Here is a 20,933-nt window from a genome sequence, read left to right on the forward strand (position 1 = left end):
CTCGGTACACGTTGTCAGTCACACCCGTGTTGCAAACCGGGTCTGATTCGACGCGTCGCACTCTGTCCAGAGCCGAATCCTGGCAAACTAGGCCGCGAACAGGCGTCCACCCTAAGTTGAGCACGCAGAAAGACGCATGGTGAGAACTTTCCTTGCAGGGAAGCTGTCAAGGAATCAAGGCATTCGACCACGGCGTTCCTTGATTTAGCAGCGCCAAGGGCCAGTCGAGGCATCTCCTCTATTAAGGTTCTCTTGGCGCGATGATTTGCTCCTCTGGGCAGATTTGCAACTGCTCTCTCGACGAGCAAGCATGAACCATGTCAGCAGCTCAAACCTCATGGCTAACCGAGCAGTGGTATGTACTGTGTGTAGGTCCGATTTAAAATATCGTGTTTGAGAAAAGTGGACCAAGACCAAAGCTCGTAGCAGTCAGTTGCCTGTCCTTCCTATCTCGGACTTCTGAACTCGCAATCGCACATCCTTCCCCATCTCTTCATTGATCCCTTATTGTTTTAATCACGATTCCATCATGGCAGCAACGGGCTAACAGGCTGTCGCGCTAAGGCGGCACCAGCCCCACCTCCGCACTAACCAGCGAGATCTAACCGGGGCTAGAATCCACTGAAATGAAGATGGGAGATGGTTTTGCCGATCTACTCCAGGGCTGATCACCAAAGATAGACTGGGTCTATATTCTGTAGTGCACGTTAGTTCGAACCGAGGAACGAAAATGAGCAAGTTGGCTTATTCGCAGAAGGAAATGAGCAAACATGCTCTCTGTCCCCTGTACACCCTGAGTCCTTGACAGGGTGGTAGGCAACAACTGAATGCCGGTCTTGGTCTTGGCCAAGTCGCACGCTGTGATACGTCCTGATGTCTGTAGAAGCCGAGACAATTACATTCTCTCGAGGGCCATGCATAACAAGCGTCTCGGAATAATGAGCATGGATCTCGGCCGTATTGAGCGCTAGAGCCTAGCAAAAGTATCAAGAAAGGACGTCTCATAAACTTACATCGTTCAGAGTGGCGAGAACAGTAAATGATTGTAGCTCATTCCACTGCGACTATCCTCAGAACAGTGCCTATTTCCGATAATAGAGGCAAATTAGAATTTTTTTCCCACTCCCCTTCGCTTCCGTGCTTTTGCGGATTGATCGATTGATTTCCTGTCAAAGATCCAAGATCACAACAATTAACCTCTGTAAAAGAACCTTAGAAGAGACCAGTTGACATCAGGTTTCTCTCACCGAAAATCAAAAATGATCTAGTTGAATCCCCATCGGAATCTCCATACAGTGTTCTGTGAAAAACTTTCTGTATGCCTTGTTTTAGAGAGCCGGACCATGTCGAATGTGCGGCTGTGCTGGTGGTTGGCAGCATCCAACGGCAGTCAGCACAGGGATCGACATCTCTCCTGCAGCCACTGATTTTAATTCGCCGAAGATAACAGATACGACAACCGAGAGACGGCTCGTGCGAACTCCAGATAGTGGAGCTGGCCTGTCAAAGCTCCCCGACATGGCCGTTGAAGAAATCGTTAAGTGGGGCCAAGCTATCGAAGATCTTATTCAAAGGGCGGCTGACAGCTTTCTCCAGTACTGAGCCTGGCATGCCTGCAAATGATGGATCCATTGCATGTTGTCGGTGTCGCGACCGGGAATATTTTGGCGGCACCTGCCTTGGCAACACGCTCGCTCTCAGCAAGTCAAGTGATGCAAGTAATGCCAGCCAACAAATCATCCCAGCAGTGGAAAATCTTAAAGAAGCCCTATTAAGCTGACCTATCCGAAGTCACCACTGTGACGTGCTGATAACTCAAATAGAAACCGCCACTCCTATCTGCACCTGTTTGCTGATCCTCCCTCGGGTTTACGAGACTCTCACTTGCTTATTATAGTAACCGTAGTGATAGAAGACAAACAAGCCTTGAGACCTTGCAACACGAGTCCTTCTTTTCGCCTGATCTCATGCAACAAGCCCTATATCAATCGCCTCACAACTTGACAGGGAAAAAAATAAGGAGCGATTGATATTTTTGCTATGTACTAGTAGTCAGGCTTCCTGGGTCTCCTATTAGAAACAAGGACAGGTGCAGGTTGAAATGCCTATAACAGCTGTTTGCGAAGGTTTCCAACTGTTCATAGTGAGAAAAACTAGTCTTTTTTTCCCGAGACCCTGGCCATTCAGCGTGGAGAGCGTTTACCTTGCAGCACAGGCGCTCGGGAGGCATTCTTGATCCCCATCAGTATGCTAATCAGATTGCACATCTCGACGCAAGTGCTAAGAACTGTCGACGCCACAAATTCTATGCTAATCCTCTTCTCTCATCCAAGCTCATCTCGTTCCGACCCGAGATTGCATCTCCGGCTTCGGCCGGCTTTTGCCTTGTCGGGAAACACGGTGAACCGGCAGAGCTGTTGGGATGCTACCGAAGACAATACAGGAATAACGGGCGCCGAAACTCACATGCCGTGTGCTGTCAGAAAACAACCACACAGTACTACCTACTGGCGAGTAGGTAAACTGTAAAAGCGCCCCCAAACGTCCAGGCCCTGTCGAACCGTCCGGAGTCCAGATTTCTGCTGGGGTGTGGCGAACGCAGGCCGGGGGCTAAAAAAAGTCTTTCCTGCAAATGGCTGGAGAGTTTGCGAGAAACGGCAGATCCTTGGAATCTGCCGTGATAGTAGAATCCAGAGCATGATGTGATGGCGCAACTCCGCAGCTACATCGCTAGTAGCAATGACTCTATACCTAATATAGGTATAGAACTTCACTATACGAAGTTGCATGCGGAGAGCAGGTGCGAATACTGGGAAATAATCTCAGCTACTATGGAAGATGTTCAAGTGCCAAGGGTCCCTCAACCCAGCTGGCAGGAGAGGAGGCGCTGCCGTTTCATGGAACGGCGACGATGGCGATTAATTGGTTCGGGATTGGCAGGAAGCGTCTTTGGCGGTCAGAGGCAGAGCAGGAAAGAGCGTATCACGGATACCTGCTGGGCGGGTCGTCCGGAACTGGATGCTCCTGCTGGTAGCAGCTGCCTTAGGGCTCTGGACAGGTTACCTGGTAAGAAAAGCTCCTACCTTACCAGCCTTTGCAGCGGGTCGCAGATACCCCGCCACGCTGCACGCAAGTTTCTTCATCCTGGGGAGGCGAACCAAGTCGTGCGTCCCACCTGCGAAACGCACGGTCCTGGAGGGAAGATCCAAGCTCCCAGATCGATGGTGCATCGAGGTCCTTCATGGGCAGTTTAGCTTCTGTAGTGACTTGGTAGCTGGGTTGTAGTCACAGTGCATCGCATGATGCCCGCCATGGAAGCAGCACCTGCCTCCCGCCTCTGCACGGCGATCACTTATCCTGGTCGCCTCATCCCCAACTTGCTCGCCTCAAAAGCAGCTCAATGCCGCACACCCTCTGTCTGTGGGTGGTTGGCCTTCAATTCTGTTCATCTTCCATCTCTCTCCTGGAAAGTGAGGCCCTTTATGTATCTGGCAGAGTTATGAGGTAATTGAATTGCTCTTTGTTGCTTTTATCCCTTTGTTCCTTTGTGGAGCATTACCATATGGGTCCTTTCACCACAGCCCTCGCCGATATTTTCCGTCCTTTGTTGAAATAAATTCCACATCAACGCATCAGCTACGTCTTTTGTGCCATGTGTTTGGCGTGGAAGAGCTCTGCTTTTAGTTACTCTCGTACGAACTGGGTAGGAACAAGCCTGCCGATCGTATGATCTGGGTAGTCAAATCCGTCAATTCACCATCCCTATACTTGCCTTTCTCCTCCTTATAAGAACCATCTTCCTGCCTCGTTTCGTTCCCCGTTTTTGTCGCTAGAGCATAGCAGTCGTCCGCGCCGTGACCCCCTGGCTCTTTGACTACATGTACTCGCCCCTTCACCATGGAACATTTCGTCTGTCCGATATCAACAATCCGATATCGACAAACATTTCACTTCACTCTGAAATGGGAACAAACCCCACTAACTTGGACCTAGGCTGTGATGACATTGCCTTCCTTGCCAGTTTTTCTCTGATTCTTAAGTTCATCTTGTCTGCAACCGATTCGATTCCTTCCACGGCAGGGGTATCAACAAGCTCCTGTCTTCTTAAACCACAAGCTGGCCGGATGCCCTACACTGCGCCAGCTCAGCTGTCGCTTCCCGCGTCCCGCCTCGATCGTCCGCATCCTCATTCTCTCCGAGAAGACTTATCGGTGTCGATCTCAGCCTCGTCAGGGCTTCCTCCTCGTCCCTGCTCCTTCTCCTCTACATCTTATGTCCGCCGACACCGGAGAAGCCCCTCTGTGAGCCTGCCAGTCCCTCCGTCAGTTCTGGAAAGCACCGAACGTGCGGTTTCACCGTTCCAAAGCACTGTCAATCGTCATGCGAGTCTACGGCAGTCGCCATCCCCAGTCAACAATGCAATGATCCCAACTGGAGCCGTCATTTCTCCGCCGGATTCTGGCGCGAACTCTAGTGATGAAGAGGGAACAACGTCACAGCTCACAAGCGGGCAGGTTCTGAATACAGTGATAGGGTCCTGTCAACAAGTGCATCAGTCTCCTACTGCAGAGCAACCGCATAAGAGAGGATCTGTGGGAAAGACGGCAGCGACCTCATCTTCAGAGAAATTGCCGAATAAGTCGCACAATGTCCAGCCTTCACTCACGGTGGAGGCCCATAATATCTCCCATTCACGGTCTTCTACAGAGTCTTCCATCTCAAAGCTCGGAGAGTCCCTTAGCGCTTCTGATGAGGAAGAAGAGCTGCTCCCGAAACCTCCCATGGTCTGCAAGAGGTCTGGCGAGCTCGTTCGGCCGGCCTTGCGTCCAGCGTCCAGGAGGCGACGCCCGTCGAGCATGCCAGGCACTCCAACCTATGCCAAAAACGTGCACTTTGATACTCAACTAGAGCACATCAAACACTTCCTCCAACTTGACAAACCGTTGGCAGTGAGTGCAGATACGTCCCCGGTCGAGACCTACAGTGGGGGTTCGGAGTTCCCATTCAGTAGCGGTGACTTGGAGGGTGGATCGAAAGCTCCAGCCTTCGAGTGGGAGTTACGATTAGCCAACTTCCCCAAAGACACGACGTCGCGAGACCATATGCCGGTTCGGCTGGAGCGCATTTTTCTTTCGTCCGACAATAAGAATCTGGTGGGCGTGGTTGCCGTTGCCAACATTGCATTTCATAAGCAGGTTGCGGCACGGTTCACCTTTGATTATTGGAAGACAGTATCTGAAGTGGCGGCGGAATACAACCATGACGTTCGTCGCAAGCACGCTCAGGATGGATACGATCGGTTCAACTTCACTATCAAACTAGCGGACCAGGCAAATCTAGAGTCTAAGACGATGTTCGTCTGCATCCGCTACAATGTCAGTGGCCAGGAGTTCTGGGACAACAATGCTTCCATGAACTATCAAGTTGATTTCGCGAAGAAATACAAGAACATTTCTGGAAAACATGGAGTTTCTCCCACCAGTGGTCGCCATGGGCATCCGCTTCCGCGAAGCAGAAGTCTACCTACCTCTAGTGCTGCTCGACCTCGATCGATGCCTCCGTCCTTTGACGGCTTTGCGTCAGAGATCGATCCTACATTCCCGTCCTTAGCCCAAGGCACTAGCGAAAACTATACCGAGTCACCATTGCACCTGACACAAGCCGATTCGCATGACTTGCTCCCGGAAGCTCCTAGACGGAGAGAAAAGCCGACTCGACAGGCATTCGGAAATCGGTATGACTTTGGGGTCTCATTGTCTGCAGTGATGCAGAGTAAAAATACTATCGACCGGACAACGCTTTCTGAGAAGGCGAAGTCTGGATCGAATGGTCATAATGATGATGGAGCGGGGCAGGACAGCAGCGAGCTCTCTTCAGACCCCACCACAGTGATGGATGGGAACTCCAAAGACACGACGCATCCTGAGTCTTTGAAACCCTCTACCATTGTTTCGAGCAAACCACACCTTGAATCGTCTGTGTATAAGGAACTGGTGGACAAATATTGCTTTGTACGTGTTCCCGCTCCTCTCTCCCAAGCCTTTTCCCCGCCAACTGACTGATCGTAGTACGGCTCTGCCAAAAGCGCGCTTATTTCAGATAGGACCGTGCCCACTCGAGAGATGAAACCCTCCCGTTTCTATCATGAGGGCCCTCATTTGTCATCCTCTTCCTCCGTGGCGGGGCAGAATTGTGACGAATCTACCTCGCAAGTGGATTCCGCTATTTCCATCGAGTCTTCGCCACGCTTGGGCGCTTCATCAGCATCATCCAGTGACGCATCCTCACCCGTTATCTTCTCCTTCCCCTACCATCAGCCTATGTGTAATGGATTCTTATCCGAGCCGCAAACTCCAGATGTTATCCGTGGATGATTCTGAATTACCGATGTCCATGCTGAGTTCTTTTTTTTGTCTTATTTTCATGTTTTCCTAATCAAGGGGCTCATTGCCAGTGTCCAAAAGGATGCGCTTGATCCCAGAATGGCTTAATCCCGACTCACCTCAAACTGGACGCGTCGATTCATTTCCGCTCTGGACTTGTTGTGAGTGAAGACTTTGGTTGCATCATGCAATGCACCCATTAGACTGCGCAACCCTATTTTTATTAATGGTCCCTCTTTCCAGATTATATGGGAAGTACAGTGGGACTTCACTATGACTGCTATGCATTCCAGTCATCTATTGTTTAATAATTTTTTTTCCAGCTGGTCTAGTATAGTGGTTCGGCGGCTTGAGTTGTTTGTCGTGCTTATTCTCCTTATTCAGTTTCTTTTTGTGCGTTACTCTTGTGCTAGTTTTTCTTCTTTCCTCTTTAGCAGTTCACATGATTGCATTATTCTTCAGCAGTACTTCATTCTAGTTTTCCGGAGTCGAGGTCAAAAGTTATATTGTGCTCTATATTTTATGGCATGCACTCCATCCTCTGTCCTGAGTTGATAACTTTTCTGCCTTGAGGCGTTCTGGCGTTGGGTGTTTCTGACAACCCGTTGTTGGGTTCCTGTCACTATCCTAGCAACTTGTTCGCCAATTTTTGACGACTCGGATGCTGTACAGAGGCACACCAGGAGATGCCACGCAGTCTGTGTCCCAGTGTCATGGTTTTCCATACGGGCAGTGAAATCATGTACAAAGGATCTATGTATGTACACAGTTTCTGCCAAAAGGGCATGTGTGATCGGGCATGGATATGACTTGAGCAGGCCAGGGGTAGTGTTGCTCTTGGTCGCGGATCTGATGGTGGATCAAAAGCAGATAAAACCAGCCCTAAAATACAAAAGAATAATGTTGAATGATATTCACTCTATAGGTGTTCACTCTACTCCGACGAGGTACAGATAAAGTGATCTGCAGATTTGATGGGGTGGCGCCAAGTCCCCCTAACCCAACAAGGCTAGTGCCAGGTGACCCGAATCCACGGCTGTCAGACATGGATACCCGCCCACGCGTGAACAGGCGGCCGCCTAACTTAACATGCCTAAACACAGGCTGGAAAGCAGCTCTTCATAACACCCTTTTTTCTCGTCCCTTCCCGCCAATCATTTCATTCCATTTAACTTCCTCCTCGCGCCTCAACTAGGTACGCTTAGTCATTCCTCCCGCCCGTCCAAATCACCTCTTTCCCCTTTGCCGCCCGGAAAACATATTTAAAGCTATCGCCCCTCCTAATTCTCTCACCTTTTCTCTTCCCTCTTTCTACCTCCCGCATATCGCGACACCTGCAACAGCCAATCCGGGAAACGCGTCAAATCATCAGATCTACCATCTTTCCATCACATTTTCCATTAGATTTTTTCAGCTTAGACATCTCTCATCATGACTGGACGTAAGTATCTACTTTTATCCCTTATCGTTGTCCTCTACGCGTCGTTGTCGTCGATGGTTGTGGTCGTTGTCCCTGAAGCTTTCCCAAATGAGGCGTGTCGGGAGAGCGACGCCACGGCGCTCTTGATTACATAATCATCTCTACACGCGCTCTCCTGTCCACCTCAATGCCCATACATGTGTGACCACTCATCACGACGATGATGTTGTTACGGGAGATGATTATAGCCAAAGCGTGCTGTCGTGTAGTTTCTTAAGCTAACCCTTTTCTTTTCTTAACAGGTGGCAAGGGCGGAAAGGGCCTTGGTAAGGGTGGTGCCAAGCGCCACCGCAAGATCTTGCGCGACAACATCCAGGGTATCACCAAGCCCGCCATTCGTCGTCTCGCTCGTCGTGGTGGTGTCAAGCGTATCTCTGCCAGTATGTAGACTCGCGATCCATTCTCGTTTAGCCTACTCTTAACTAACTTGAATTCAGTGATCTATGAGGAGACTCGTGGTGTCCTCAAGTCCTTCCTTGAGTCTGTCATCCGTGACGCTGTCACCTACACTGAGCACGCTAAGCGCAAGACCGTCACTTCCCTCGATGTCGTCTACGCTCTGAAGCGCCAGGGCCGTACTCTGTACGGTTTCGGTGGCTAAACGCGTTGCCTCCCGAAATTTGTTCGTTTCTGCGCCTAGTCTTGGTTTTTGTCAACGTATAACATGGCTATGGCGTTCTTTTCACGTATTTTCTCAGTTCTTGGTCGACGGCTTGATTTCCTATGGGTTAACGTTCGGCTTTGATTATTCCTTTCTTGGGTTGGCTTTTCCGCAATGGGTACGGGGGTTTTGGATGGTCGGTCTTGGGTTATAGTCTTTCTGGGTCGAGGTACGATTGGAACTATAGGAAGACTCACTAGGTTTCTGTCCGATCCTACTTTCAAGACCTCTAGTCACAATTCTAGTTTAAATCAATGAAAAATGCCATCTTTCCCACAGAATTCTCAACCAAGTGATCAGTTCTGGCCACCAGTAGTATCAGACTAGGTTTGGAAAGTAAGAGCTACAACGCCTAATGTCCAAGCAGAACACAGAGATGTGTGAGAGAGACGAGACATTTGAGTCAGTAATTCAGTTTCGATTGAGGCAGCTCTCACACTTCCACTTGATGCGCTGTGAGAAGGACGATTGTCGACTCGCCCTACCCTTGCCACTCATCTTACGATCAGTCTACTATCAACTGAACTTCTTGCACTCCGCGCTTTGAATCCCACCATGTTCACTCGGGGTCACCACTGTGCAATGGCTTATACAATGGAGAGACTCGAACAAGCCTTGAGACTTTTCCGCAAGTCTAAACGAAGGCTGAGCAAGTGCGGTTTGCCGCATAAGCATCTCGAGGACTGCATCAAATCCAAGTACGACTTGCGTATTAGAGAACCATATCACGACAAGGTGCTAGATTTGCTTGATGAAACTGATAATAACGATTCCGACGTCGATTATGACCCTCGTCAAGCATTGCGCAAGAAGCGACCTGCGCCTACCAATTCGGCACAAGAGAGACCCGCGAAAAGACGGAAAGAAAATGGCTTGTCGTCCACCAGACAACGTGACACTCTTCCAATCACATTAAAGCTGTCATCCGCTACAGGCAGGTCTCTTCTCTCCAAAATCGCCTTTCCCATCAACCGCGGTCTGGACAACGATGATGGTCATTTCTCTGCCGGTAGTCAACCCTATCTCCCAACGACGTTGTCGTCAGGACGGCACTCACTTCGCAGTCGTGACAATATTCCCATTCCCCGGAACGCCCGAAGCGGATCTGAGCCTCGAAGTACGCGGAGTCTACTGAGTCTAGATCCCGACCATCCCGCAGCTCGAGGATGTAAGAATTGTTGGGAATTCAATCAGGAGTGTTCGCTTCTAGATCGACCTCTGTTCTACCGTTGCCAAGTATGTAGAGAAGATCAAGTGGACTGTGACCTCATCATTCCTCCAGGACAGAAGCGTGGTTGCGAAAATTGCAAAAGAAAGGGGCTCGTCTGTTCCTATGACGAGGAACAGGAAGATCACCGTCTTCCTTGTCAGCAATGTCAGAAGGCCAAATTGCAATGTATTGCTGGACCGGCAGACGATAGGCACCAGTCTGATCCATCGACTGTGGACGCATCAGACAAAGAATCGCCATGTTCGCCCTTTTCCTCCGTTTCCCTACTGCCGCAATCTTCGCAGTCATCTCTCTCCGAGACGAATTCGATCAATTCACTACATTCGCTCTCGGTTTGTGCAAATTTGCCCGGTGTCAAAGGGTTTCAGCCAACCAGTTGCCTTTTTAAGACTCCGAGTCATCGCCTCAAAGAGAGTCGAGCGCGGCTAGAGTCTATGCTCTCAAAGCCATGGGATCCTAACAATCTGATCAAAGCCACTCCAGAACCACCGCAGCAGCCACCGGAGAAGATTCAGTTACAGCCTCCACATGTCACCAACACACCCAAAGGTAAGCAAGGCAGGACCCGCGTCATCACGATGTCTTTTGCACACCCTATCAACTTTGCCTACGAGCCTCCGGACGATGACGACTCGAAACCTTGCCATTGGTGCAATGATTTCACGTACGGCATTTTTGGTCTGGGAGAGGTCAAAGTTGAAGTGATCGAATACGAGGATCAGGATGGACTCGTCGAAATTGAGGGAGGGCATGTGGGCCAGGGCCACGAACCCAGCCGAATGTGCGCCATCTGTGCCCTGGAGCGAATTCATATCGTCAACTGCCGCGAACACACTATTTCTGCGCTGCAAGGATACGATCCGCTGAACTTCGACTACGACGCGGCATTCGACAGTTTAGCTCCACTTCTTCCGGACAGCGGTAACAGCGGCGACAAAAGCAGGCCTCAAGGGCCAAAACAGATCAACCCCTGGTGCATGCTGTGTCCGAATCCGGCCTTCTTCGGCTGCACCACTATCCAGTCCGTCGATAAATTCCAGGAACCTGTTTGTCCATCTTCACCGTCTGCCGTGGGTTGTGGACTTCTGCTATGCACGAACTGTGCGCAACTAATGCAGACATGTCAATCCGACATTTAACAAGTCATCGCGAAGAACAGGGAGCGAGATGATGGAGACGGTGTGAGAGCGGATGCAATCTATCTCCTTCCTGGAAACGATCTACATCGGTCTTACTGCGGATAAGACTTAGAGACGAAAACGCCCATGTTCACGATAAATGCTACTCTCAATGGACCTGACCACCCATTTCACATTCAAGATTGGAGATCATGCTGGACACGACATGATCGCCAATATATGAGGGTTGCCTGCCTTTGTCCTCAATAGAATTCTTTCAATTGGACGGGAATCCTGATTTGACGAATCTCTCTATTTTGCCATATATTGCAATCTTTCGCAGTTGATCTTGAATTAGAGCTCTTTTCATTTTTCTTACCTTTTTTATTGTTTATTTTATTTATTTTATTTCATTTCCTCCGGTTTCGCTTATTTTGTTTCTTTGCTCTACGGTAGGATCCGGTACCAGGATACCATAAGCATCATCTCCGGGTGGTCATCGAAACAATGGCTGCCCAGTTATTAATATTTATTACTTTTATCATCATCAGTTAGCTTCAATTGATAAAGGATTCTCTGTTTTGGAAATTCAAGAGGTAAACATCGATGGTTGTGTGATTATGAAAATTGTATAGTGGTCTGGTCTAGACTCTAGAAGCACTTCTTTGTCTCGGTGTTGTTTCCCCAGAAGCTTGCTGATTGTGCACAGGCCACCTCCACCCGCAAATGACGTTATTTACCGCTCCACCTTCCCAGCTTCCCTTGAGCTTGACAACACAGTCGTCGACCGTTTGATCCCCTTCTAAGTGGGTGTGATTGATATGACCTTCTCTCTTGCTCTGGACTGGCTAATAATTAGCTAATTAGCCCTGCACTGCTGTTCGACCTGACATCGAACGCGAAAAGAGGATGTTATTGCTGAAGGCAAGCATCCACTTTTAGCTCCTCGGTAGTACGCTACTGAACCGGCATCATTTGTCATTGCCATCGCATCCCCCTCATCGCCTATTGTCGTGTGGAATTCATTTGCAGCTGAGCTCATTTTTGCGAGTGAGTGTGCTGTCAGCAATTTTCGGATCCACCTCGCTTGTCGAGCTACATCCTCGGCATTTTCGTTATCGATTTTCACAACGCACGTGTTGCTGGTTGTTACCTGCTTGGTAAGAGTCTACTCAGAACACAACAACAATGGCGGACGATAAGTCGATTTACGGAACACGGATTGTATGTCTTCAAGCAATTTCTGCGTTTTGTGCGGTTGGCAAGCGCAACATGACTGACTTTATCCTTCTGTCCTTTGGGAACAGGATGTCTTTGAGTTCTACTACCGATATCCAGAGCGCCCAAAACGGAATGGAGACTGGAAAGCTGCAGCCCTCCGCGGTCCAGCCCTCCCTGCATTGGGACATGCCCTTGCTGGTGCCGCGGGGGCAGCAGTATCGAACTTGGCGACGTATCCGCTGAGCCTGATTGTGGCTAGAATGCAGGCGCAGCGGATGGCGGCAAAGAAAAGGAGAGCCGAAGCTGAACGTGCGGGTGCGGATAATGGTCAAGGAGAAAAATACTCGAGCCTCTTGGATGCTGCACGCAAGATCTATGCCAATGAAGGAGGGATTGCGGGCTTCTATACCGGTGTTGGCCAAGATATGGGCAAGACCATCGCAGACTCCTTCTTGTTCTTCCTTGCGTATACTTTCCTGCGACAGCGGAGGCTCAAGTCGAGGGCTCGCGCGGCAGGTAAAAGGAGCGCGGTTCTGCCTGTCTTGGATGAGCTGGCTATAGGGATCATCGCGGGCGCGTTCGCGAAATTGTGGACGACTCCGCTCGCAAATATCGTCACGAGGAAGCAGACGGCAGCAGTGATCGGAGATTCCAGGTCGTCGTCAGCGTCCACTAGGGAGATAGCAGCTCAGATCCGTGCGGAGAAGGGACTCGCTGGATTCTGGTCTGGATATTCGGCATCACTGATCCTGACCCTCAACCCATCGATCACCTTCTTCCTCAATGAAACGCTGAAGTATTTGTTGCTCCCACGTCACCGGCGTCGTAAGCCGTCTGCCGCAGTAACCTTTTTACTGGCGGCAGTGAGCAAGGCGATTGCCTCAGCCATCACATATCCATTCTCACTGGCGAAGACGCGAGCACAGACCGATGGCAGTGATTCCCGTTCTAGAGACGACACAGCGACTCAAGATAATGGACGAGATGGAGTTCGGTCGTCCGTTTCTCCTACCATTTTCTCGACCCTTCACACCATCGCTCTTGAGGAAGGCGTTGGGGCTCTCTATGACGGGTTGTTGGGCGAAGTTCTAAAGGGCTTCTTCTCTCACGGTATTACTATGCTGACCAAGGACGTGGTGCACTCCGCTATCGTTAACACCTACTACGCCCTTCTTGTTCTCCTACGCCGCTACCCTACTCCAGAGGAGCTCCTGCAGCGAGTCCACGAGCAGGCAGAGGAGTACGCAGACGTAGCTCGAGAAGGGGCCAAAGATCTAGTAGTCACTGTCACAGAGAGCGAAACGGTCCCGACTGTGTCAGTGGATATCACCACGGATGGTGGATCTTCCTATTCACCAGAAGACACGAATGAGCTGGCCGAGATGGTGGGCGAATATGTCGAGGATGAAGCGGAAGAATGGCGCAGACTCTACCACTGGTTCTGGGAACGGCTGCTGAAATGAGGAACGAAACTGAAACGATTTTCATGAAATTTCCCAACTTGGTGTTTACCTTTTTTTTTCCCTTGCCTATATTTCTCGACTCCTTCACGAGAGGTTGCTGCGTTTCTCACTTATCGCGAACACAGATACCTTTTTCTATATATGTCAACCTGCATGAATGTACGTATTTATCAAAGCGCATTCCATATAGATCGTCAAGTGTCAAACAAAAATGACAGCCTCGCAAAATAATCTGAAACATTCTTGTCAATAGCGCTCGAGTGGGGTTGGTGGCACTGGCACCTGACCCTTCACAGAAAAAATGAGAAAGAGGGAGAAGAAAGCGGCAAGCTGCAGGCTACACTGCAGATGTAGTGGATGAATCAGATTTGTTGTAAATGATTCGAAATGGCAGGACACGTATGTAAAAACCCCATTCATACGGTTATGTATATAGGACGGCAGGATGAAAATCTACAGCCAGAATTAATCAAGAAGTCTGTAGTGAATTATCAAGTGTGCCGTTGATAGCTGATAGTTGTCCATAGGGTTGATTTCACTATGTCCAGTACATCTGGACAGAGTACTCCGTACGGAGTATATATTCCGTCATAAATACATCAAGTACTCAGAACACGGGGAGGGTCAGGATTCAAATTAGCCTTTGGAGTTTAGTAGAGATAGGTAAGGCAAAAGATGATAGACCTATTATTATTCCCGGCTGGCCTAGAGGCTGCTTCCTCACTGGCCAACACGCCCCAGCCCATTCCTCTCTGGTCGCTGGCCGCTGGGCCAACGCGTGATCTCCGCCCACCAAGCGGGCGGCCTGAACCGTCTGAGCCCGTGACCTCCTGCTGATTGGGCCAGAAGCTTCCAGACCCGAATTTCTGGAGGTATTTTTTCTATGATTTTCACCCCCTGGCTTTGAACGCTTCTACCCGAGAACGCAAGTGCTAATTAAAAAAAGCTACGATCGGAAACTCTACGTTTCAACCTTCCCCTGAGTCGGGGTAATTCTTATTGTTCGAGAGTTAGGAAAAAAGTAAAAAAAAAATTGGAAGTGAGAGAGAAACAACTCAGCAGAGGAGAGGGAATAGAAGGAAAGTAATATTCTTGCTCAGTTGTAGTATTATTCTAGCACCAGTAAAAAATGATCTTGTAGATGCTGAGTATCAAGAATCATGGTCAAGATGGCAATGGCCATGCTGTGTCTCCACGCTGCATTCCAGTTCCACGAGAGCCTCACCCAGTGGACCCTTGATATCCTGGAGGCAGGTGAGTTCTTAACCCTCCCACGTCCACTGAGAGGCATAAGGTACACAGTATGCTATAGCCTCAACAGTGCTTGTATATCCATGGATTTTGACAGGTGTTACCTATCTAGTTAATTATGGTCTCCCAAGGGGAGAAAACAATGGATTTGTTGGCGTTACACAGCTGTTGACAGCTGCAAGTAGCAAAGCTAAGATGCTGGGCTCAGTCCTGGGCCAGTGGACAGAATCGATGATGTCGACATATGCTTGGGTACTAAAAATCGCATGCGGTTGGGTTTTACTTGCTGTAGTCCATATGCACTGAAACCTGCATCCTGTCCAAACCCACCCCGTGACTTGGATGACTCTGGAGACGGTCACTTGTTAGCTCTGCAAGCTGCCAGCTCCGCCAATCTCCATTGGAGCTGGTGGCAGGCCCTTAGCGCCTTTCCCTTTCCTTCCTTCCTACCCCTCAAGGTCAAGCGGCTTCGCGCACCCGCAGCAGACGCAGCCCCTTTCTCTCGCCCTCCCTCTTGTCTAGAGCACCCGCGGTCCAGCGCCGTCCAGGAATCGAACTAAGGCGCCCGGTTTCTTCACAACAGAACGCTCCTGTTCTTGACAACTCCTACACGCACTCCCTCGCTCTCCTGAGTCGTGCCCGTCTCTCTTTCTCTTCCGTTCCCCTCCCCCCCCTTTCGTTCTACCTGTTTGTCCGTTTAGACAGTCAACAGCACCGTTGGAGAATAATCTCTCAACACACGGTGCGTGAGATTTTGTCCGGACTTTACTTTTTTTAACTTTCGTCCCCTGTTGAGTGCATCGTGTCTTAGAACTCCGTGTTCTCTCCATCACGGTAAGTCGTCAGGCGTTGACGTATGCTTCTTCACCCCCAGCAGTCTCAACATCATTCCTACCTCATTTAGAAATTTCCTCTGTCTCAGAACGGGCATTCCACTGTGTTTGTCAGAACACACTTTCTTCATCCGTTTCCAAATATATCTGCTGCAGACTCGTGGCTAACGGAGAAGCTGCGATTCAGGGGATCTCACTTTGCACTCCGCACTTTCGCCTTCCCGACGCTCGTTTTCCAGCTGACCTAGGTTACTTCCCTTACAGTCATGGGTAAGCCTGCGAAATATTTCCTAACCACCATTGTTTCGGTTATCCACCTATTGTGCCCCTTGCGATTGTCGGTGATTTTGTTGTCTGTCTGCTGCTGTATACCGCCCGTCTGGGGGAGCTCTCCTGTTGCGTGATTGGAGGACGATGGGCCGTTCCAAATACCGTGTCGTCGTAGAGATCCGCTCAAACGCAGACGGTGGAAGCCATAGTCATCACAGTCCCCGCTCTCGGATCCCCAGACTGAACAGATCATCTTCTTGCGGATCTGCGCCTCTTCTCCCATCTCCGACGTTGCTGGATACTGATGAGAGCGACATGGATCAATATGCTGACGTCGAGACAGCTACCACTGCAAACGGCTCCTCCACGGCGCAGGCCGACAAGGCCTCCAGCACCTCTAGCAAGCCCACTTCGCCCTATGTCGAACGAAGCAACCCTATGGGTGGTGCAGGCAACGCCCAGACGGTGAGCTCCAAAGATCCGAAGGCCGTCGCTCAGGCCGCTACCGACATGCGCAATGTCGTCCGCCGTAAGTTGACCGGCTACGTCGGTTTCGCGAACCTGCCCAACCAGTGGCACCGCAAGAGTGTCCGCAAGGGATTCAACTTTAATGTCATGGTTGTTGGTAAGTAGGAGGTCGGTTCTAAGGGCGCCTTGGCTGTTTAGCTGACTCCGTCTTTCTCTCCGTAGGTGAGTCTGGACTGGGAAAGTCGACTCTGATCAACACGCTGTTCAATACGTCTCTCTACCCTCCTAAGGAACGCAAGGGCCCCAGCCACGACATCATTCCCAAGACCGTGTCGATTCAGTCCATCAGCGCCGACATCGAAGAGAATGGTGTCCGTCTCCGCTTGACCGTGGTGGACACTCCTGGCTTCGGTGACTTCGTCAACAACGATGACTCCTGGCGCCCGATTGTCGAGAACATTGAGCAGCGCTTCGATGCTTATCTCGAGGCGGAGAACAGGGTCAACCGGATGAACATTGTTGACAACCGTGTGCATGCCTGTGTCTACTTCATCCAGCCCACGGGCCACTCTTTGAAGCCGCTCGACATCGAGGTGATGCGTCGTCTGCACACCAAAGTGAACCTGATCCCCGTCATTGCCAAGGCTGATACCCTGACGGATGAGGAGGTTGCTCTGTTCAAGCAGAGAGTACGGCCCTGTTTCCCCTTTTTGTCTGCAATCTGTGGTGCTCAAACTGACTTTTTTTTTAACCTCTACTATAGATTCTGGCCGATATCCAGCACCACAACATCCAGATCTTTGAGGGCCCTCGTTACGAACTCGACGATGAAGAGACGATTGCCGAGAACCAGGAGATCATGTCTAAAGTGCCCTTCGCCGTGGTTGGTGCCAACACCGAAGTCACTACCCCCGATGGCCGCAAGGTTCGTGGTCGTAGTTACCCATGGGGTGTCATCGAGGTCGACAACGAGGAACACTGCGACTTCGTCAAGCTGCGCCAGATGCTCATCCGTACCCACATGGAGGAGCTCAAGGAGCACACCAACAACGTTCTGTACGAGAACTACCGTTCGGACAAGCTCACCCAGATGGGTGTTGCCCAGGACCCGAGCGTGTTCAAGGAGGTCAACCCGGCGGTCAAGCAGGAAGAAGAGCGTGCTCTGCACGAACAGAAGCTTGCCAAGATGGAGGCCGAGATGAAGGCGGTCTTCGAACAGAAGGTCCGCGAAAAGGAAAGCAAGCTGAAACAGAGCGAGGACGAGTTGTACGCTCGCCACCGCGAGATGAAGGAACAGCTAGAACGGCAGCGACAGGAACTGGAAGAGAAGAAGGCTCGTCTCGAGAGCGGAAGACCCCTCGAAGAAAAGGGCAAGAGGAAGGGTTTCTCGCTCCGTTAGAGGCCGAACCGCCGGACCTCCGAAAACCATGCCTGCAATGCGACGAGCAAACCGAGGGTGTGGATTATTGCTACGGATGGAACTCGCCAGGGAGCTTACAGCCTGATTCTTCCCATCTGTCGATTGATCGACCACTCCTTGTCAATCGTTTTCCCTTTTCGTTTTTTTTCTTTTTCCTTGTCACTTACGCTCATTCGCCTCTCCTTTTCCTCGTATCTCTTTCCGGTAATGACTGTTTCTGAATCGGGCTGACCGAAGAAAAAGAACGTCTTTCGAAGAGAAAAGATTTTAATACTAGGGTTGTCAATATGAGACGAGCTGGACATTTCAGAGTCGTTTCTGCATATCTTATGCGTGGTGGGCGGTCTCGATCCCCAGGGAGATACTGCTGCAGACTCTATTCAAGCCCGACGTCCGATCACCTTTTTTTCTTCTTGTCATGTACTTTTGGCCTATGTTATACCTCTATTCCTCTGTCTGGTCCTTTTTTTTCTCCTTTTTTTTTCCTGCTGTGTTCTTAAGGTGTTAGTACATCATTTTTGATCCTCACCCTCGTGACCGTCCTTGTCTCGTGCTATCATTAGTATTTGCGTAGTTATGTTTTATCCTTTGGTGCCAGTTGAGTCCACGTACGCATTTTACTGTCACCTTGCCTAGTATCTATATCTACCTTGTTCGAACCTTGGCAAGATAGATGTGTGTTAGGTACTTGGGCTTGTGATTTCAAATTGTGACGAATGGGCTTCGAGGACCGTTCTGCAGATCGAGGCCACACCAAACTTAATTAATAGGAAGCTAGTTTGCTATAATTCTCGCTGTTACGGTTTTCATTGGTTTGAAAACGAGGAGACTCAGGAGAGGTTCTGATGCTATCATTAATCCTATGATACTCCATCGTTGAACCTTAATCCCGGCTTAATTATCTTACATAGATTGTATGACACAGACTGGCAGAAGATTGCAAGTCGATTAGTCCTGCAGAGAAAAGAGCTCATGTGGAGTATAATGGACACTTCTGCTGCAGCATGAGCAGATCGGAGTGGTTGCATCATCGCCGCATCTGTGGCTGGAGTGCCGTGCGCATCAGCCAGATTTCATGTAGGTTTGTCGGTAGCGAATCAGCGCTGCTGCTGGTGCCCAGCTCAGCCGCGTCTGCTGAAGACCGGAAGGGCCACCTTCCCCGATGCATCCATAACCATGTTGCCAGCCTCTCTCTTCCGCACCGCATCGCACAGCTCAGCACAGCAAAGCGAACGAGGAAGCCCACAAGCAGACACCACCCAAGTTTCTGCCCCGTCTGCTCCTCTCTGTCGCTCTGTGTCCTTTGTCCTCAGTCAATAATTCCATTGTTCCTCCCCAGTCGTTTTTTCTTGGTGGTTCTTCTTCCCTTGTCCTTGGCTGTCCTCACTTTGTAAAGCTGTCCATCCGTGTGTCACCTTCATCATGGCTCCTCCACCTCCAGCCAGCTTGCCTTTGGGCGAGAGACTCAAGGCCTTGGCTCAGACATTGCAGTATGTTCCTACCATAATCCTCATAATCTTTGCATTTGTTGTCCCAGAAACTGACCAATATGACACCAGATTCGGTTGGTTTGTAGGGTATGTCTTTGCTTCCAGTTCCGCACTCGTTTTTTGCCATACCTTGAAGGCTTCTGAGTCGGGTAGCCAATTCCCTACTTCGAAGTCTCGTCAAGTAGCTTGCCGATTGAAATGCAAGAGATCGCTGATGACCTATCTACAGCCACTTGACCTTGCTTCTCTCGGTCTTGCGCTACTCCCTGTCCTACCTCACCTTCAATTACTACTCCAACTCGACGAAGATCTCGTATCGCTTGGCGTTTATTGCTGCGGCGGTGACCTACGGTATCGTCGTCTACAAACAGTATATCGCCCGAGGGAAGCTTACGGGAGGTATTCCCAACATCGTTTTCAAGTTGCTGGGCGATGAAAATGTGCAGTACCTCGGTAGGTACCCCCAAATCTGGCTCCAAGCAACTGGCAAGTGCCCTTAGCTCATGAACGCTCAACAGGAATGGCCCTCGTGTGGCTGTACTCCCGCCAGATTCCTCTGGCTCTCCTGCCCTTCAGCGTGTACTCGGTCTTCCACGTCGCTACGTATACCCGGACCTACTTGCTTCCCACTCTGCAGCCACCAAAGCAGGATGCCGCCGGTCCAGCCTCCCCCACTTCTCCCAGAGCCGCTGCCAAGCAGTCTCCTCTTGCCGATACCATTGGAAAATTCGTCAAGCAGTACTATGACAGCAGCATGTACCTCGTTGCATCACTCGAGCTCGGTCTTCTGCTCCGCCTCGTCCTGTCGGCACTCACCTTCTCCAGGGGAAGCTGGGTTCTGCTCCTGATCTACCTGTCTTTCTTCCGTGCGAGATACTCTCAGAGCACTTTCGTCCAGAGTGCTGTCGCGCACACCACTGCGAGGATTGACACTTCGATCTCCCACCAAAGCACGCCTCCGCAGGTTCGTCAGGGATGGGAAACATTCAAGGGCATTGTGCGCCAGGCATATGAGGCCACAGAGGTGAAACGCTATGTTGGAGGCTATGGTTCGCCTGCCGGCAAGAAGCCCCAGTAGAGTGCTCGCCACGTAGGTGGGGGTTGACGGCTGAACACGATCTGTGTCCGGCTTTTATCTTGCGCGCAGCTTCAACCTCCCGCCTGGACAATCTTAAGCAATTCTTGACGAAATTAATAACGGCCAACGAATATAATATCAATCAATCAATCTAGTCTCCGTGATTGGAAAGACTTCCAAAGGGGATTGAAGAGGATGGTCATTTTGCAAGGAGCATCAAAATGGCTGACACTACCTTTGCGATGAAAATTGGGGGGCTACTTCGTCACTTTTGTACTTGCTACTACAAATGGCTTATGTTTTATGAAGGAAAACCTTCTCGCAGTTGGAGTTTGGAATCGAAGCGTCATACTTAGTTGTCATTGTGTCCTGTCAAAGAACAGTTCTTCCTGAGCTGGTCTGCTACTTCATGTTTTGTTTCAGAGAAGGGTCGGCGTGTTGATTGCGTGTGTGAGGGTTTGGCTTGACCTTGTGGTTTGCGGTTTCGTATACGATTGTTCGAAATCCTCGTGCCACGTCCGTTGGGCGCGTGCTGTACAGAAACTTTTGTGCTTGTGCAATTCTGC

The 20,933-nt window shown here is 50.2% G+C and overlaps 6 protein-coding genes across 6 annotated transcripts; all 6 read left to right on the forward strand.

Annotated features, from left to right (window-relative positions):
- Positions 1-2,247: 2,247 nt before the first annotated feature.
- Positions 2,248-6,374, forward strand: T310_3310 (Uncharacterized protein; the record flags this gene model as incomplete). Its single annotated transcript, XM_013473786.1, has 5 exons — positions 2,248-2,514; positions 2,688-3,066; positions 3,292-3,420; positions 3,994-6,011; positions 6,069-6,374. 5 exons carry the CDS (start codon positions 2,248-2,250, stop codon positions 6,372-6,374), a joined length of 3,099 nt encoding a protein of 1,032 aa, XP_013329240.1.
- Positions 6,375-7,814: 1,440 nt separating this feature from the next.
- On the forward strand, positions 7,815-8,464 carry T310_3311 (Histone H4.2; the record flags this gene model as incomplete). Its single annotated transcript, XM_013473787.1, has 3 exons — positions 7,815-7,824; positions 8,106-8,243; positions 8,301-8,464. The coding sequence occupies 3 exons, from the start codon at positions 7,815-7,817 to the stop codon at positions 8,462-8,464; spliced, it is 312 nt and encodes a 103-aa protein (XP_013329241.1).
- A 615-nt stretch (positions 8,465-9,079) lies between these two features.
- T310_3312 (C6 finger domain protein) lies at positions 9,080-10,894 on the forward strand (the record flags this gene model as incomplete). The annotated part of the gene is made up of 2 exons (XM_013473788.1): positions 9,080-9,692; positions 9,762-10,894. The coding sequence occupies 2 exons, from the start codon at positions 9,080-9,082 to the stop codon at positions 10,892-10,894; spliced, it is 1,746 nt and encodes a 581-aa protein (XP_013329242.1).
- A 1,167-nt stretch (positions 10,895-12,061) lies between these two features.
- Positions 12,062-13,557, forward strand: T310_3313 (Mitochondrial carrier protein; the record flags this gene model as incomplete). Its single annotated transcript, XM_013473789.1, has 2 exons — positions 12,062-12,097; positions 12,181-13,557. The coding sequence occupies 2 exons, from the start codon at positions 12,062-12,064 to the stop codon at positions 13,555-13,557; spliced, it is 1,413 nt and encodes a 470-aa protein (XP_013329243.1).
- A 1,169-nt stretch (positions 13,558-14,726) lies between these two features.
- Positions 14,727-17,778, forward strand: T310_3314 (Septin AspB; the record flags this gene model as incomplete). The annotated part of the gene is made up of 8 exons (XM_013473790.1): positions 14,727-14,811; positions 14,879-15,060; positions 15,347-15,550; positions 15,620-15,642; positions 15,798-15,911; positions 16,151-16,536; positions 16,602-17,068; positions 17,143-17,778. 8 exons carry the CDS (start codon positions 14,727-14,729, stop codon positions 17,776-17,778), a joined length of 2,097 nt encoding a protein of 698 aa, XP_013329244.1.
- A 1,443-nt stretch (positions 17,779-19,221) lies between these two features.
- T310_3315 (uncharacterized protein) lies at positions 19,222-20,367 on the forward strand (the record flags this gene model as incomplete). The annotated part of the gene is made up of 3 exons (XM_013473791.1): positions 19,222-19,376; positions 19,519-19,742; positions 19,790-20,367. 3 exons carry the CDS (start codon positions 19,222-19,224, stop codon positions 20,365-20,367), a joined length of 957 nt encoding a protein of 318 aa, XP_013329245.1.
- Between the last annotated feature and the right edge of the window lie 566 nt (positions 20,368-20,933).

This window comes from Rasamsonia emersonii, assembly GCF_000968595.1.
Source record: "Rasamsonia emersonii CBS 393.64 chromosome Unknown ctg1118621760063, whole genome shotgun sequence".
NCBI lineage: Eukaryota > Fungi > Ascomycota > Eurotiomycetes > Eurotiales > Trichocomaceae > Rasamsonia > Rasamsonia emersonii.